At 41.2% G+C, this 18,866-nt stretch overlaps 1 protein-coding gene across 1 annotated transcript in view; it reads right to left on the bottom strand.

Annotated features, from left to right (window-relative positions):
- LOC139935784 (multifunctional protein ADE2-like) overlaps nt 1-18,866 on the bottom strand; it is a 47,859-nt gene that overhangs the window by 5,242 nt on the left and 23,751 nt on the right. The window contains exons 4-6 of the mRNA XM_071930365.1: nt 16,528-16,735; nt 10,869-11,038; nt 906-1,083 (exon numbers count right to left, since the gene is read on the bottom strand). Coding sequence (XP_071786466.1) covers nt 906-1,083; nt 10,869-11,038; nt 16,528-16,735 — 556 coding nt within the window. The remainder of the gene's footprint in view (nt 1-905; nt 1,084-10,868; nt 11,039-16,527; nt 16,736-18,866) is intronic.

The raw sequence follows: 18,866 nt of genomic DNA, 5'->3' as shown, positions 1-18,866 counted from the left end.
AATGTCATGCAAAATGTATTATCGGTTTTTCACTAGTTTCTCGTGACCCAGAGAGTCGATCGATCTCAAACTTCTACAGGCTTGTCAGTTTATGTATGGTGGATTATATAAAGTGCTTACACTGCCAGCAACTGTTTTGTTAGTAAAACCAATTCTGTAATGCCCCTTTAAAGAATGAGTTTCCTCTTAAATATTGGTTGATGATTTAAAAAGGAAACCAATAACTCATAAGGGAAACACAATAAAATTACACTTGAAAAAGTCAACCCCCCCCCCCCACAAGAGCATGTGCCAGGGCGTGTGACTGTAAAGTTGTTTCAATAAAAAAAAGCCTTTTACTTTTTGAGTTGAGAACTCAAATGTTTTAATGAAAATTGAAAACGCTATTCACATCTTATTGTACTGTGAACTAGAATCAGCAAAATCATGCCGAATGGGGGGGGGGGGGGGGGGGAGGGGAGGTGACACTGTTAAAATTGCACTGAAAGAGTATTATGTCAAATGCCTAAAATATTTAAGAACAAATGTACATTTAGTTTGAGTCTGCTTGCGAACTGTAGGTATGTTATGCTAATGCTAAACAGTTGTATGACAGATTTGACTGTTTAGTCCTAACTGACATTGATCTATAATCTTGATACGCACCAAGCATGAACTACACTTCAACAAGAAGTGACAATACTAACCTCCTTCACAGCAATGTATCAAATCATGTCTGGATTGTTTTGTTTTTTAAGCTAGTCATTAAAAGTGACTTCCTGCACAGGAAAAAATATTAATGAAAACAGGGGGAAATAATATTAAACCTAAATGATTAAACCTATTAAACCTAAATGACTGAAGTTTTAAGTTAGGTGAGGTAACAATGTGGATATATTTAAAACTACAGGTCTTGATTGTTATACCTTCATATTGAGCTACTATATTGAGTGTCTCGTCAGTTCCCTTATGGGCAGAGCTTACTCGTAGATGACATGGGAATCCAAAGCTCAAACACAGATCACGTATCTTCTCCCCATGTACCATATCACTAGGTGAACCCATAATGACCACAGCTTGTCCTTTGGGAGATGGGATGAAAGACTTGGAAAAAAATAACAACATCAAGCAGGTATTAAGTGAGTGTTGTTGTCAAGTTAGGGGTTTAGTGTGACTAATGCTTCTAGCGGGTGGGTCTAGATTCTGGTTGTGACACTTGTGTTACTTGAGTAAGACTTTCCAAGCAAAATGCTGCATCAGCCAGCCAGAATGTAAGATTTTATCGCAATCAATCTACTCCAGCTATAACATTGAAGAACAGGCATTATGAGTGATCCAGCCGTAGCCATTGCCATCAATAAACACAATCAACAACTGGGTCTTGAGACTCATAATGTAATCAAAGCAAGCCAAGCACAGTGTGCATGGTAAGCATACAGCTTCCTAGTGTCATACATGGGAAGCAGCTATGTATTTCCACACAAACTGTGCATTGCTTGCTTCATTTGAGTGTACCCTCTATGAGTGAAGTGACTGCAGTCCCTGATTGTGTCAATTCGGACAAGGCCTTTTAGTCTAGTGGGATTCCTGGTAAAAGTGACTGTTTGGGGCATTTTGGGGTAAAAGTGGGAAACCAGACTTTTTCACACATTTTTGGTGTGCTGATTCTGGAAAAAATGGTTCTCAAGCGAAATTTTGAGTTTTTGACCATCTAATTTGCATAATCATATTTTTGACTTTTTGAACCATCTAAAGCAAACCTCTGGAACATGACAATAAAAAATGTCAGGTGATGCATCTGTACTTACATGGTTAAGGTCACAGAATAGGATTAAAACATTTCTAAAGTAATTAGTGGTAATTAATATTCATAAATATGCAAATAAGTGCCGATATTCATAAATATGCAAATAAGTGCCGCCATTACAGAAAAATCATTTTTCTTCATTACATGTATCTCAGTAACTAGGCAAGCAAAGATGACAATTTAAGTGGTTTACCTATATTTTGAAGGTCTAAGAAAAGGATTAAAGCAATTCTGAAGTAAGCATTACTAAGGTATATGCAAATTAGTGGCAGCCATAACCAAAAATCATGTTTGTCCAATATCTCTGAAACTAGGCAAGTAAAAATGATACAGAAATGTGTTTACTTGTGTTCTGAGGATCTAGCAATGTGATCACTTGCAAGCCAGATGCTAGTCTTGGCCCAAGACGATGGTGCTTGATTCTGGATAGTGTACTACGCGCGGTTGAATCGCCAAAGCGCGCCCGCCACGGTATGATTTAGTTACGTGGACGGCTCGAAATCTAGACTACACTCTGCAAGCTACCATCGTCTTGGCAATCATGCAGCGCTGCGTGCACTGTGGGCGTTGCCGTATTATGTTAATAAGGCCGTTGTCGAGGTTGTGTAATGCATATTCAACATGTGAACAACATGGCAGCGCCCAGCAGCATGAAATGAAGTCGGGCCACGGTCGGACGTACGGGACGAACGAGTGATACTATAATATGGTTTGCCTAGCCATACCATGGAGGAATTCCTCCATGGCCATACTTAACGAACGCAATGCAGGGATTTAAATTCTACATCCCCTTTTCCCAGAAAACCAATTAATAATTATTGTCGTTATTCTGAAGAATAGCTGACTACAGAATGTCTGAGAGAAAACTGACTAAGGAGGAATTAAGTAACAAAATGCTTCGTTACGTGTCGTGTTTGTTTTATGGTTTTATACTTCCCGAATGATTTGTCGTGGGCAGATCACATGAACCACAGACAGACGAACTACCCTCAGTGCATATATTACACCATGGAGGTACCTACATGATTATACTCACATGGAGGTAGAAACCTCCATGATACTACCGTATATAGTAGTTTTACTACAGCAAACAATATTCACTGTACAAGTACAATTTATTGTCGTTCTGAGGCATCGACTTATATGACTTTGCACATGTATTAAACTTTAGGGCTACTAATTGTGTCACAATCACATGAATACCTAATAGTCAGTACGTTATAATTAACAATGATGTATTGTGTCTTAAAACAATTGATACAGTTTAATTCAAATTATGTCTAAATAAAGGCCAACACAAATTACTTGTTCATAAAATTGATTTCTTTCTTTATTGCCAAACACAAATTCTTCACAGAACAGTGGCTATTAAAATGATCAGGTTTGTAAACAGGCTATAACAACGATACCCCACAATTAAAGCCTGAGCGACTAGTGAAATTTGCTTCTCAACTATTCGTGCCTCAAATAGTCGCAACTTCAACACACAAGTCATTTTTCATGCCCCAAAATGCATTGCGACGTGTTATTTGCTGCAGGTGCAATAGAGTAAAACTCACGCTGAAAGGATTTAAGGATTGTGTCACTTTATGTCTAGGGCTGGGCGACTAGTGCGACACAGTGTCAAACTTGTCGCACAGTCGAGATTATTAAAATCACAAGTCGTGTTGCGACTACTTTTTTTAATTCCTAATTGAATAATCGTGTACTCCAAAAATAGTAACAACTTCCTGTTTGGTGAACTGTCTATTGTATCGCTCACGACTATTCATGGCAACATAATTTACTTACGAAACACAGTCAGTGACACCAGTGACAATCCTTCAATCCTCTAAGCACAAAATTTACCATATTGCCCCTGCGGCAAACAAGTCATGACTAGTGTCGTAGTCATGACTTTTTGAGGTGTGACTAGTTGAGTAGTAACTTACACAAGTGGTCCAGGCTTACTGATGTCTGGTTGTGTTTCATAGGTAAATTATGTTGCCATGAAAAGTCGTGACTGTGAGCGACACAATTTTTTCAGCAAGCAGGAATAGGAGCAACTATTTTAGTTGTTGTGGTGGCTTGATTTACGGAGTAGGTGAATAATGGCAGTCGCAACTCGACTAAGCAATAACTAGTTGCGATTTCGACATCAATCGTAGTGCGTACCACTAATCGCCAATCACAGGCTTTCCCACAGCAGCATTTAAAGTGCACAGGTATCACAGCAGTTATACACAATACTGTTTGTACTATGTACCTGTATGAGCGGCTGAGCCTACGACCACTCTTCTACATTGTGGGGTGCAATGCAGTTTTCATCTGATTCTCTGTGTCTTAGATAGTTTATGGCAGTTGAAAGACCATGTTGCTCATCTCGCCCAACTCTTCCACTTAGTTGTACATTTTCATCTTGGTGTTCAAAATAATGACAAACATTAACCCCAGTCCAAAAGCATCGGTTGCTAAGAGTATGCACACAGTTCCCACAGTGTTGAAAAAGCTATGTAAACTCATCTTGAAAGTCAATCTCTGTATTGGTATGGTATGATACATGTCGACAATAAATTGTGATACAGTGGTGGAACTTTGCAGCAAAATGTAGAGTACAGTTCTTCACATACGACAGTTAATATGATGTTCCATCTTTTCCTTTTCTCTTCTTGAGACTTCCTCTGCAAAACAGCAAAATATCTCTTCCACAATTATATACGCTTGAATCTTGATTCTGTCACAGATTTGTCTCTCTTGAATCAAGAACTCCATTCCTTAATTGCAGAGCAGTCGACTACCCATTCATCTGACAAGACGAGGCCTAAAAAGTATCAGTACTCCAAGGTGGGCATGCAGCAGTTCTCTAAAAGCCTTTCCTGGAAATGTGCCCTATCAGAAGAATGAAACAAATACAAATCATAGAATAAGTTCAGTGATTATATTGGGTCTTATTGTGCTAAACTTTTTCTGCATCAAGCTTAATGTAAAATGTACATCTGTTTTGATTATAAATATTAAACCGTTGACCAGCGAGGGTTACGATTTACGATCATCAATCAACCCAACTATAGCAATTGCAAACAAGTGTTAATTGCTTGTGCACAGAAGAAAAATGTAAGTTAAAAAAAAAAAAGTCAGCCAATGAGATGAGCCATTTTCAAATCGAGGGATATGAATCTGTGTGCATTGAAGTGTTGGTGACTCAAGTCAGACAAATCCAATCTCACATAAAGCTGGGCTATGTTCGTTCCAAACCGAAACAAAACCAAGGAGTAGGCTCATACTTCCTTCGAATGCGAATGCGAAGTGTATTTTGGTGAGGCAATACTTTTACGAGCTGCCCTTCCATAAGTGAGACACAAGAAAATTGTGCTTCGCATCATGAAATAGCACTGCTATTTAGCAGGAAGGAGGTCTACCTACATAAATAACAACAAGTTTTGAAGTATTCAAACATGACAAACAATGACTACTTACAAATGTATGACTTTACGTTTTCTAATTCTATACAGATTCGATCAATATAAACAAGATTCTCTCCACTCACCACTTTGTTACACTGACAGTTACATAATGACTTGGGATCCATGACTTGCTCAGTTGCAAACGTTGGTCGTATGTGGTATCATGCTCTAGTTCAGAGTTCCCTATAGTTTATTCACACCCGGACATCCTACCTCATAGTCCAACTGCTGCCTGCATGCAGCAGACGAAGCACACGAGAACTGACGGAGTTTATCGCAAAACCAGACCGTCCGCAGAGAGGGCACTAGCTGGTATATTTTGACATAGTCGTTAATTAATTGCCATCTAAATAGCAGATCAATATAGCTTCGGCTCACTTGTTCATCTTTAACATTCATAATCGTGAATATTTCCTATTTTCTTACGATTTTTCCTCCACGACAAACACGGAGCTGCCAATGCCGTGTAATCATAACATGAATGACCCCGGGGTCAACTAAACATTATGTTAATTTATTACAACGATCGCACGCTGATTGGTTCTACAGAAAGCTGTAGAAGAAAACAATGAAAAAGTTAACACAGCGCTGCAGGATTGCCAAGACGATGGTAGCTTGCAGAGTGTAGTCTAGATTTCGAGCCGTCCACGTAACTAAATCATACCGTGGCGGGCGCGCTTTGGCGATTCAACCGCGCGTAGTACACTATCCAGAATCAAGCACCATCGTCTTGGGCCAAGACTAGCCAGATGCTAAATGCGAATGAGATGCAATAGCTGCACGTGCTTAGCAAATCAGCTAGTATGACTACCAATGAACTTCATCACACATCAATTTTTGCTGAATCAATGCATCCCATACATCTCTGTATATGCAGTTTCAGCAAAAATAGTAATGAGAAACCCAGGAAAACGATCCTCTTCCAATCAGACTCCTACTACTTGGCTTCAGGCGCCGATCCCTGTTTTAAACCGATGGCAGAGGTGTAAAAGGCAGTTTTCTGGCGCCAAATAAACCCAGACAATCTGGGCAAGTGATGCGTCAGCCATGGTAGTTAGGCCACCTTGGAGAAGCAAAACTCTGATCACCATCCCGAGTAGGTAGAACTCCTACGCCAAGATTGATAGTATACGTAGGAGAAGGACTTCTCTGATCACCATCCTGGGTAGGTAGAACTCCTAAGCCTAGATTGGTAGTCTACCTAGGAGAAGGACTTCTCTGATCACCATCCTGGGTAGGTAGAACTCCTAAGCCAAGATTGATAGTATACGTAGGAGAAGGACTTCTCTGATCACCATCCTGGGTAGGTAGAACTCCTAAGCCTAGATTGGTAGTCTACCTAGGAGAAGGACTTCTCTGATCACCATCCTGGGTAGGTAGAACTCCTAAGCCAAGATTGATAGTATACGTAGGAGAAGGACTTCTCTGATCACCATCCTTGGTAGGTAGAACTCCTAAGCCTACATTGGTAGTATACGTAGGAGAAGGACTTCTCTGATCACCATCCTTGGTAGGTAGAACTCCTAAGCCTAGATTGGTAGTATACGTAGGAGAAGGACTTCTCTGATCACCATCCCGAGTAGGTAGAACTCCTAAGCCAAGATTGATAGTATACGTAGGAGAAGGACTTCTCTGATCACCATCCTTGGTAGGTAGAACTCCTAAGCCTAGATTGGTAGTATACGTAGGAGAAGGACTTCTCTGATCACCATCCCGAGTAGGTAGAACTCCTACGCCAAGATTGATAGTATACGTAGGAGAAGGACTTCTCTGATCACCATCCTTGGTAGGTAGAACTCCTAAGCCTAGATTGGTAGTCTACCTAGGAGAAGGACTTCTCTGATCACCATCCTGGGTAGGTAGAACTCCTAAGCCAAGATTGATAGTATACGTAGGAGAAGGACTTCTCTGATCACCATCCTGGATAGGTAGAACTCCTAAGCCTACATTGGTAGTCTACCTAGGAGAAGGACCACTCTGACTATCAAACCGGGAAGGTATAACTCCTTAGCCTAGATTGGTAGTCTAATAATAATAATAAATAATAAATGAGACTTATAAAGCGCATTTTACAAAATTCAATGCGCTGGAAGAGTGCTACGGAAAAGACGATTATGAGAATAGATGCGTTTTTAATTTACTCTTGAATGTCTGGAGTGTGTTGGTGTTCCGAATATGACTTGGTAGGGCGTTCCAGCACCGGGGACCAGCGACTGAAAAGGACCGGTCCCCTGCCATTTTGTGTGTGCGAGGGATTGTAAGATTCTGGCCGGAGCGGAGCCCACTCCGGCCAGGTTTGTTGAAATTTAGCGACTCTGTAAGGTATTGTGGAAGTACGTTGGAGAGTGCTTTGTGCATGTTCACTGATGTTTTGAAGGTGATGCGTTGTTTAACTGGTAACCAGTGTAATTGTTTGAGAAGAGTGGATGCGTGTGTGTATTTGGGTTGCAAGAAAATGATACGAGCAGCATTGTTTTGGAGCCTTTGTAGCCGGTCAATGTCAGCTTGCTTAATACCATTGAGGAGAGAGTTACAATAATCCAGTCTAGACAACACAAGGGCTCTGGCAGCAGCGTGGCATGTGTTTGTGTCAATATATTTGCGTATTTTGGAGATGTTTCTGATGTGATAGTTGATGGACTTGCATGTACGTGTGACGTGTGTGCTCATTGTCATGGAGCTGTCGAAAAAGACGCCTAAATTTCGCACTGTTTGAGATGGCTTAAATGTTGTGTTGTTCACGTTCACAGTCAAGTGGCTGAGAACTTTCTGGTGATGAGGAGAAGCAGCAATGAAAAATTCAGTTTTGTCGCCCTCTAGTCTACCTAGGAGAAGGACCACTTTGACTATCAACCCCAGAAGGTATAACTCCTAAGCCTAGATTGGGAATCTACCTAGGAGAAGGACCACTCTGATCGCCATCCCGTGAAGGTATAACGTCTATAAGCCTAGATTTGTAGTCTACTTAGGAGAAGGACCACTCTGACTATCAACCCGGGAAGGTAGAACTTTTAAGCCTAGATTGGGAGTCTACATATAGGAGAAGGACCACTCTGACTATCAACCCGGGAAGGTAGAACTCCTAAGCCTAGATTGGGAGTCTACCTAGGAGAAGCAAAACCCTGATCACTATCCCGAGTAGGTAGAACCTGTAAGCCTAGATTGGTAGTCTACCTAGAAGAAGGACCACTCTGATCGCAAAACCGGGAAAGTAGAGTCCTGAGAGAAGTGGTTCCCACAAGTCCTATTATAGCCTTAAAAGGACACCAATGGTAAATGTTATGGCAAAGCATTTACTTCCAGTCCCGGGAGTGGACAGGAGCGATGCTGCAGACATGTGTGCAGGCAATGTCTTGACCCGACATATAACAGTGCCTATACCCCCCCCTCCCCAGAGGAAGTTTTCTGACGACAGCTTGAAGTCCAATGGGATCTGCGATACAGTAGGCCGCTCATTATGGTCACCTTCAACAAACAAAGTGAAGAAGGATGCGAGGGTCAGGGAAATGGACCATTGTGCAGCGTATACCCTCCCCTCAGACAAGCTATTAGCGGACACAAGGTGGATCTTGGATCCACATCGACACCAAGGAGATCGAGCCGCTATCCCGTAGTACCCACGCCTGACCTCGACCTTGCTGATGACATCAGTCTCTTCTTTAACTCCACAGCCCAAGCACAAGAGCTTCCACTCAATGCTAGAAAGACAGAGATGATTATACAACCTCCAAGACCATGCACCCCTGACCACTAGAGGTTGAGCTTCGTTGATGTCCTGGTGAGAGATGCCGAGGCAGAGACCACAACAGAGTTGGCTGCCTGCATAAAGGATAGGGAGAGTGAGAGAAGACACCGGAGATCCCGCCTGCGAGCAAAATGGTGATGGAACGTCCTCCAACACCTTGTGGACACTACGACTTATAAAGCAGGTTGTCCAGTTTACTTGCGGCTGTCCTTAAGCATGGGCTTCTGCCAAGTCCATTTCACTGGCTGAAAAGTTTGAATTAGAAGATGATTTAACTAAAGATTTAACTTTTTGTGGCTTCAGTTGACTTTGTACCTCTTTATTGATCCAAGGTGTGAACTATGACAGCCCAGCAATCCCAACGATTGATGCTCTCTGTTACAATTTGATGGGTACTCCCTATCAAGCAATGTTTTGAGAAATAATCACTGTTCCATACCTGAGCTTCCTGAGCCCATGTACAATGGATGGGAACATGGTGATTCAGAACCACAGCCCATACTGATGTCATTGAGTCAAATCCCTAAAAGTTACCTGCTGGGCGTTATTTTGTGCTCATGCCAGAAGCATGGGTTTCAACACATCAATGAGTGCATTTCAGCAACAGATTGGTGATCAAACTCATTGTATGGCTATATGTTCCTAGGCAACAGCAGTTCACTCTATACCCAGTTTAGGATTGACCTTAGATATACATTAAAGGAACACGTTGCCTTGGATCGGACGAGTTGGTCAAAACAAAAGCGTTTGTAACCGTTTTGTATATAATGCATATGGTTGGAAAGATGTTTTAAAAGTAGAATACAATGATCCACCCTTTGCCTCGAAATTGCGTGGTTTTCCTTCTACTGTACGAACTAACACGGTTGGCCATTTATGGGCGTCAAAATTTTTACCCCCATAAATGGCGGACGTGTTAGTCGACGAGGTAAAAGGAAAACCACGCAATTTCTAGGTATGTTTGTGTGGATCATTGTATTCTACTTTAATACATCTTTCTATATATGCATTTTATAAAAAACGGTTACAAACGCTTTTCAAAGACCAACTCGACTGATCCAAGGCAACGTGTTCCTTTAAGCATTGATTCGTGATTATTAAATTCACTGGTAGTCATACTCGCTGATTTGCATATTAATAAGCATTTGAAGCTATTTTACTAGCTCGTTTGCATATTTATAAAGCATCTGGCTTATCATTGATCACATTGTTTCAGCCTCAGAGCATAGGAAAAACACTGTTGCTTGCCTAGTTACAGAGATATTGAAGAGAAATGATGTTTTTGTAATGGCGGCCACTTATTTGCATAATTATGAGTATTAATTACCACTAATTACTTCAAAAATGTTTTAATCCTATTCCGTGACCTTAACCATCTGAAGTACAGATGCATCACTTGTCATTTTGTATCGTCTTGTTACTGGTTACAGAGGTAATTGCTGAAAATGGTTTAAAAACAGTCAAAATTATGATTATATGCAAATTAGATGGTCAAAACTCAAAATTTTGCTTGGGAACCACATTTTTCAGAATCAGCACACCCGAATTGTATAAAATAGTCTAGTTCCCCCCTTTTACCCCAAAATGCCCCAATCACCTTATCTAGGGCTCTTTTTCACTAGATTATTTGGTGCAGAACACTTTATCAGCTTCAAGTGTACTTTGCTACATGTATTCCTGAGGTGTCACAACGATTCAATTTGGCTGCAAAGGGTGCCTTCTGGCTCTTATATTGTCCTCTTTGTGGACAAATCCGATTGTACACCATAACTAACGTTTGGTGTAATCAACCTACATGTAATCACTAACTTTTTAAAAAAATTCCCACAAAATTCTTTGACAATACAGACTGAATCATATCCTATTTTAATGTATACTGCCTGTTTGTACTTACATCAAGCTGATCTGCAACCCACTGGAAGTTGCGAATCACTTGTTGCAAGCCCTCACTTGTCACTTCCTTGAACTCTCGATAGACTTGTTTATCCTTCATGAGTCTACGATCACCCTTTGGCCATAAACGCCATGAGTCACTGTCAATAATATCAGCCAAAACGATTTCACCTGTAATAGATAACATCATTGTATTACAATTTTTTATAGATCTATGTAGAATGTTTACACCACAGCCATAACGAATCCTTTCTAGTGTATTCTATATTATCACACAAGCGCAAGAGGAATACCGACAAATATAGCAGATCTCCGTACCATATCCAACAAGGCCGAAATTTTCTAGTCACACGTGCATTGCACAAAGTTTAAAATTTCAGAACATTATTTCACAACGAACAGCATGCACGCGCAAAGTTAAGAATTAAATTTTTGCATTGTCCGTATGCGGAGCATGACACATTGACACTCACAATACGCAGAGTGCAATATAAAAACTGGGAGTTGGTAGCTTTTTATACCACCCTGCAGTTGTAGCATTTTATTTGTGGATAAGCGCGTACTGGAAGATAATATAAGTAATCACACAAGCCCGAGTGGAATACGGAAAAAATTAGTGCTTGAACTGCGCCCCATGGCCTCGCCTAATATTTCTTGCTCGGATCTAAATTCTTGCCTGTGTCCTGCCTCGCAATAATTCCCTGTCACGGATTCACAGTCCCATTTTTCCCTCCAGTTTCCCCGACCCAGGTTTATTTCCTCTTCCCGTTATTTTTCTCCTCCATTTCCCTTTCACTGTCCCCCATTTCCCTGTCCAAGGTTAATTTTCCCGTCCCAGGTTTATTTTCCAGTGAGTCACAAAATGAGCAGGAGTCTCAGCAACAAGTGTGGTCAATGTAGACAGGCATTACAAAGCAAAAATTTCCAAGTGTTGTTATACTTTGTATCAAGTTACAACAAGTGTAACATTTTGTATAAGAACCCCTGATTGCAGCACATCTAAGGGAAATTTTTCACTTTTTACCTAGAGCCCAGGAGTTGCTGACACTGGGGCATTCTGGTTTAGAAACAACCCAAGATGGGGACACAAAAACCGGGGGAAAATAAACCTGGGACAGGGAAATAAACCTGGGATGGGGAAATAGGAAATAAACCTGGGACGGGGAAATAAACCTGGGACGGGAAATAAACCTGGGATGGGGAAAAAAATAAACCGGGATGGGGGAATACAACTTAGGTAAAACCAAGAAGGGGAAATAAACGCGGGACGAGAAATTAAACCTGGGACGGGGAAATATAAAGGAAATAAACCTTCTTTGAGAAATAATACAAAATAAAAATAAAAAACGGAAAGGGGAACTAAACTTTGGATGGGGATTTCTCCATGGAACGGGGAAATGTTATACGAGACAGAGAAAAACTCAGGATTATATTAGGAATAAACCTGGGAAGGGAAACGACCTAGGGCGGGGAAATATTAAGGGAGTAAAAACCCGGAGGAGGAAACAAACCTTCTTCGACGGGGGACCCGGGGAGGCAAAATAATTATTTCGTATTTCTGAGAAAAAACGGGAAGGGAAATAAACCTAGAATGAGAAACAACCCCGGACGGGGAAAAATTAAGGGGCGGAAAAATATTCAGGGAGAATAAACCCGGATGAGGAAATAAACCTTCTTTGATGGGAAACAACCCAGGTCGGCAAAATAATTATTACGGGAATGAGAAAAAACCAGACGAATAATAAACCCTAAGACGGGAAACAACCCTGAACGGGAAAAATTAAGGACAGAGAAAAAACGGGCAGGAAATTAAACCTGGGATGTGGAAAAACTTGCGACGGGGAACTTTGGGACGAGGAAATATTATGGGACTGAAAAAACAGGGAAGGGAAAATAAACTTTGGATGGAGAAATAAACCTGGGACGGGGAAATATTACAGCGCCACTATAGGAGTAGTAGTTGGATGTCTAAACATAACAGGAAAATAATAATTACGGGATTCTGAGAAAAACACCAGGAAGGAGAAATAAACCTAAGACGGGAAACAACCCTGGACGGGAAAAAATTAAGGGGGGGAAAATATTCAGGGAGAGAAAATCCGGAGGGATGAGGAAACAAACTTTCTTTGATGGAGGAAACAACTGAAGGTCGGTGAAATAATTATCACGGGCCTGAGAAAAAAACGGGAAGGAGAAATAAACCTAGGATGTGGAAAAAATTTGCGACGGGGAACTTAAACCTGGGACGAGGAAATATTACGGGACTGAAAAAACAGGGAAGGGGAAATAAACTTTGGATGGAGAAATAAACCTGGGACGGGGAAATATTCTAGACAGAGAAAAACCCGGGATGGGGAAATAAACCTAGGACAGGAATGGAACGAGAAAATATTTAGGAGAAAAAAACCAGGAGGAAATAAACATTCTTTGACGGTGGTAACAACCCAGGTCGGCGAAATAATTTTACGGGACTGAGAAAAAACTGAAAGGGGAAATAAACCTTAGACGGGAAACAATCCGGGACAGGGAATGATTAAGGGACAGAGACAAAAATGGGACTCGGGAAATAAACCTGGGACGGGGAAATTAGCCGAGTAAACCGGGACGAGGAAGTACTACTGAGAAAAAACTGGAAATGGAAAAATAAACCTGGGAGGAGAAAATAAACCTGGGGGGAAAAAACGCGGAGGGAGAAATAAACCTGGGACTGGAAACAATCTTAAACAACCCTGGAGGGAAAAATTAAGGGACAGAGAAAAAACCGGGATGGGGAAATAAACATGGGACAAGAAAAAACTTGGGACTCTGAGAAAAACGGGAAGGGGAAATAAACCGGGGATGTGGAAAAACTTGGGGACGGGGAAATATTACGGGACTGAAAAGAAAAACAGGGAAGGGGGAAATCAACTTTGAATGGAGAAATAAACCTGGAATGGGAAATATTACTAGACAGAGAAAACACCCAGAATGTGGGGAATAAACCTAGGAAGGGAACGGGGATATATTAAGGGGGGGGGGGGGAACGCGGAGGGAGAAATAAACCTGGGACTGGAACAATCTTAAACAACCCTGGAGGGAAAAATTAAGGGACAGGAAACAACCCAGGACTGGCGAAATAATTATTACCGGACTGATAAAAAAAAACGGAAGGGGAAATGTTATACAAACTTGTCCTAAAATTGATGCAAGTGTAACAACACTTGGAAATTAATTTTGCTTCTCTGCCATTCCTTAATGAATTTTACCCATTCAAAAAAGAAAACCTGATAACTTTTTACAACTCTAAATATTTTAATATAACATCACTCATTATCCTAGTGTTCCATAAAAATAAATCTACATGTATTCCCTCAGGTGGGATGGCTTTCACACCTTTGTCAAACACTTATTGGATTAGTGATGATGACAATCTTAATTGCCCCAACTCCTAGCTGATTGAAGCCCTCCAAAGGTATGCGTCATGTTGGTCGTTGGTCGGCTTTATTGATGGCTGGACAAATCTCGGGTGTGTGTTTTCTTCAGTCCATATCATTCCCTGTATTGGAGCGTGTTTAGCGTGTAGCTCAGGGAGCGATGGAGGTTTACTATAATCCAAACTAATCCCCCCATTGTGTCTTAATCCACACGCTTGGATCGTGTTTATTGTGTTTCTAAAGGCTTATACTCTGAGCGCCACTGTACCTCTCTTGGTCGCCACCCCAGAAAAAGTTTTCTTGGACTTGCCGGGGAGCTTTACCTTGAATGGGTGGACCCAAGTACGCTGACCAAAGAGGGGGAGCAGGAAGGCTCCCTCCTTGGTCAGTGGGTCCCCCAGCCGACGCAGCCGACTGAGGCTGTGGGGGCCGGTTGAAGGGCTGCAAGCCCAGAGACGGAGTGTCACCGGCCCAGCACTCCGAGAGCTCCGACTGTCCCGGAGAAATGGACGTACCCCCACTTCCGACAGTCGTAGCCGTCCCCAATTACCTTGAACTTCTCATTTAATCAATGATCTATATATCTCAAACACTTCAACTTAACAACAACTCTACTATCTTCAACCTCAGTCTTTATTTCAGATCTCAGCAATAAAGGTAAGGTGTTTTAAAAAACAGTAAACTGTTGGACACAGAATTATTTACGTCCTCACCCAACTGTGGGTAAGAAAAAGGAGGATGACTTCGTGGCAAGCATGTCAAGGGGCATTGTGGGTAGGACGGCGCTATTGTGTCTAAAGTCTTAGCAATATTGCCTGGTGGTATAGGGAATATGCAATTTAGTCATTCGACTCTACCAGTTAGTAGAGTGAAGAAGACCTGTATTTTTGTTTTGCAGTTTAGTCTATCATGGTTGGCCCCATGCTGTCCGATAATAGTTACTGTCAAAAGCTGACCAAGCCAGTTTATTGGATGGCAAATAAATCAAGTTAGTGTAGATTAATATCTCATGTTTTTTGTGAAGTTGCAACATCACTTATGCCACGATTCAGCTGATTTTGACAAAAATTATCAATCTTGAGTTGAGAAAGCAAACAAATTTATGTTAGCCATTTAGTAACAAATATGTCAATGATTTTATTGTGTGTAGCTTGACCAGTTGTCAAGGTTAGCACTCAGCCTGGGCAAATAGTGCGACTAGAGAAACAAGTGCCAAAATCACGACTATTAATTGCTACATGTATGTCCATTCGCGATTGTTGCTTTTCTTTCAACTAACCAGTTTAACCCCGCACACACAGCTCTATGACCTTTCGAAGACCATGCAGAACACCCCTATCTCAAAAAGTTATCAAGTCAGGGCACAATTGCTGTCAAAATCCAGCAATTTGGCAAATTTAAGACTACCAGGTCAGGAAAAAAAAAGGCAGGAAAACTGTTGTCCAGAGTTTGGACCATCGGAGAACTTGTCCAGATAAGGCAGTGTAGACAAAACATTCACAGAAACATAGGCCACAATTCTTACATTGTTACAAGTGTTGTGCATCCTCATTTTCAAGATATTTTTAAACAGGTATTCCACAAGCGCGATGCGTCCTCGTCGTCGACTACCATAATATTTACTTGCCTCAAAAATACACACACAACATACATTGTGTACAAACGTCGTTGCTTGTGGGAAAACCATGTGTACCTAGTCTTGTCTCAAGATGTTGGCTTTTTAATACAGCTTTTAGTAAAAGTGCCCTCTCTCGGTGCAATGGAACAATGACATTGAGGTACACTTTGAAGATAATGATAGTCGAATGCTTCCCTTAAAACATTACTTGCTGAAGTGCTGTGTAGTTTTTGAGAAATGAGTAAAACAAAGTCACAAAAATCATTTTTGTCTCAGTTTTTGCATATTAACCGTATTAACCAGGAACTTTATGGTGTTTAACCATACTGGTTAAAAAAAAATTACACGCTAAACTAATTTTTGTCTCACTGACATGACTGAGATAAAAATTATTTTGTGACTTGTTTTACTCATCTCTCAAAAACTCCAGCACCTCAGTAAGTTATATTTTAAGGGAAGCTTTCTACCATCATTATGTTCAAATCCTGTAACTTTAAATGTAAATCTGTGGACATTGTGCTTTGAGACCTACAAAAAGTACCCTTTAAGAGATGCTCTTGACCGTTGTTCACCAGTGAGGTTAATTGGTTCTTCTCAATACTCTTGTGGCTTAACCCCTAAACACTCACCCGTTTTAGCACTGACTCCAAACTCAATTTTCATATCAATTAGTGAGCAGTCTAGAGACATCCAAGCTTTCTCCAACACCTCAAAGATAACGACTGTCATTTTACTCATCATATCCACCTGATGACGCCCAATCACCAACCCACCACAGGTGAGTTTAGACTCAATAATCTGCTCAGCAGACCACTGGGGATCCCCTGCAGCATCATCCTACATCAAATTACAACCAAAATGCATCTTAAAGTTCATTTATACACAAATAAGAAGATGGGAGTGGTGAAAAGCCACACCTGAATCTTTAAATGATCACTAAATCATTAGTGTAATTTTAGCTAGGCCTGATCTGAAGGCAAACAGGGGAGGCTACAACAGGGGAGGCTACAACGGGAGGCTACAACAGGGGAGGCTACAACAGGGGAGGCTACAACAGGGGAGGCTACAACAGGGGAGGCTACAACAGGGGAGGCTACAACAGGGGAGGCTACAACAGGGGAGGCTACAACAGGGGAGGCTACAACAGGGGAGGCTACAACAGGGGAGGCTACAACAGGGGAGGCTACAACAGGGGAGGCTACAACAGGGGAGGCTACAACAGGGGAGGCTACAACAGGGGAGGCTACAACAGGGGAGGCTACAACAGGGGAGGCTACAACAGGGGAGGCTACAACAGGGGAGGCTACAACAGGGGAGGCTACAACAGGGGAGGCTACAACAGGGGAGGCTACATACTTAGGTACATGTAGTTGCTTCATTAATTCTAGGGGATACAAGGTACTAAGACTAGAACAATAAAAAATTAGTTGATGAACAAGGCTATATCCTATTTGGTTTGGTTTTGACAATTTTGGTTGACAAGGAACAATGAGAAATGTTCTTCGAGAAATTATAATATAAAGAATCTCTATATATGGTGTCCGTCAGTGCAGGGGTACAAGAGAATCATTGCAGGTTTTTTGTTAATGAAAAACATAATAAATGTTACATTGTGGGCATGTTTTTAAAAGAGAAAAGTTTGTAAAAGGGTTCACAGGACATGAGGCCTACATGTTAGCGAGAATCAAACAAAGGATTCTCACTGAACAATTTTGGCAAGAATCCTGGACTCTCGCATTTTTGGGGGAATGGATTCTCGCATTTTTTTAAAAGCCATCGGACACTTTTGGTAAACAGTATTGTCCATAAGCCCATACTTCCTGTATCACAAAATAACAAACCTGTGAAAATTGAGGCTCAATTGTCAAATCATGCCACGTTTTGAGTTCAATAGAAACAATGTACAGTCAACTCCCGTTAATACGAGGCGCCAGACTGGCCCGTTTTCCTTGTATTATCCGAACCTTGTTGTATCCGATCGCGGTAATAATCATTGAACCATGCACAAAGTGCGTGCATAATGGCCGCACGTATACACAGATGCATGGCAGAGCTGCAATGGACTAACTGTGTGCATGCATAGAGTAGTGTGTGATGTACTGCACAAACAAGCACAAAATTAGGCTAAAAACTGTTTTAATTAAGTTGGTTTAGTTTTTAATTCAATTTCAAAATCAATTTACATTTTACAAGATTGAAAAAACGTGTGAGATTTTAACTTGCGTTCTTGTTTTGGGAGGTTTCCCTTGCAAAACAAATAGAGTCTTGGTTTACATCAGTAACCACCTGTATAATGCTGGATGGTTCATTGCTACTGCGAGATACAAGGGAAAATCTTGCTGCTGCAATCATATTGCACACGCTGTAAAAAACATCGGCCGTAGCAGTCAATAAAATAAAAGAGCCCCCTGGATTTTAATTGGTAACCACTAGTGTTATAATAGATGGTTCAGTGCTAACGCGAGATACCAGGGAAGATCTTGCTGTTCCGAGTTTTTTTATATTGCTCATGCATGTGTGTGCACGTGCAAGACACCTAGCTGCAGCGAGCAGTTCACAAAAAATAGAATCTTGATTTTCATTGGTAAACACTTGTGTCATAGATGGTTCATTGCCAATGAGGGATACCTGGTAAAATCTTGCTTTTGCATTCGATAATATTGATCACGCAACTAGTTTTGCTTGTAAGTTACAAGTGTTTTTTTTCTTCTGAAAATGCATAATGGGCTTACAAACTCAGTGGATCAGTATCTTTTCTAAAGATTTCTCCATTGTTTAAACCATGCAAACCTCCCAATCCCACCATTGAACAACCTTGCTTGCTGACTCGTGACTCCTGGTTTTGGATTAGTATTGCTAGCGTAGCGTCCACTTACACCTCTGTAATGTATGTCTTAAAAGCCACAAATAACGACTTGACAGGCTGTACAGGTATTTCCTTTGTTGGTTTTTGAACTGTTCTCGTTAT

This window comes from Asterias amurensis, chromosome 4, assembly GCF_032118995.1.
Source record: "Asterias amurensis chromosome 4, ASM3211899v1".
Taxonomy (NCBI): domain Eukaryota; kingdom Metazoa; phylum Echinodermata; class Asteroidea; order Forcipulatida; family Asteriidae; genus Asterias; species Asterias amurensis.
The sequence above is the reverse complement of the archived record's forward strand: the minus strand, read 5'-3'. Positions and strand labels throughout refer to the sequence as shown.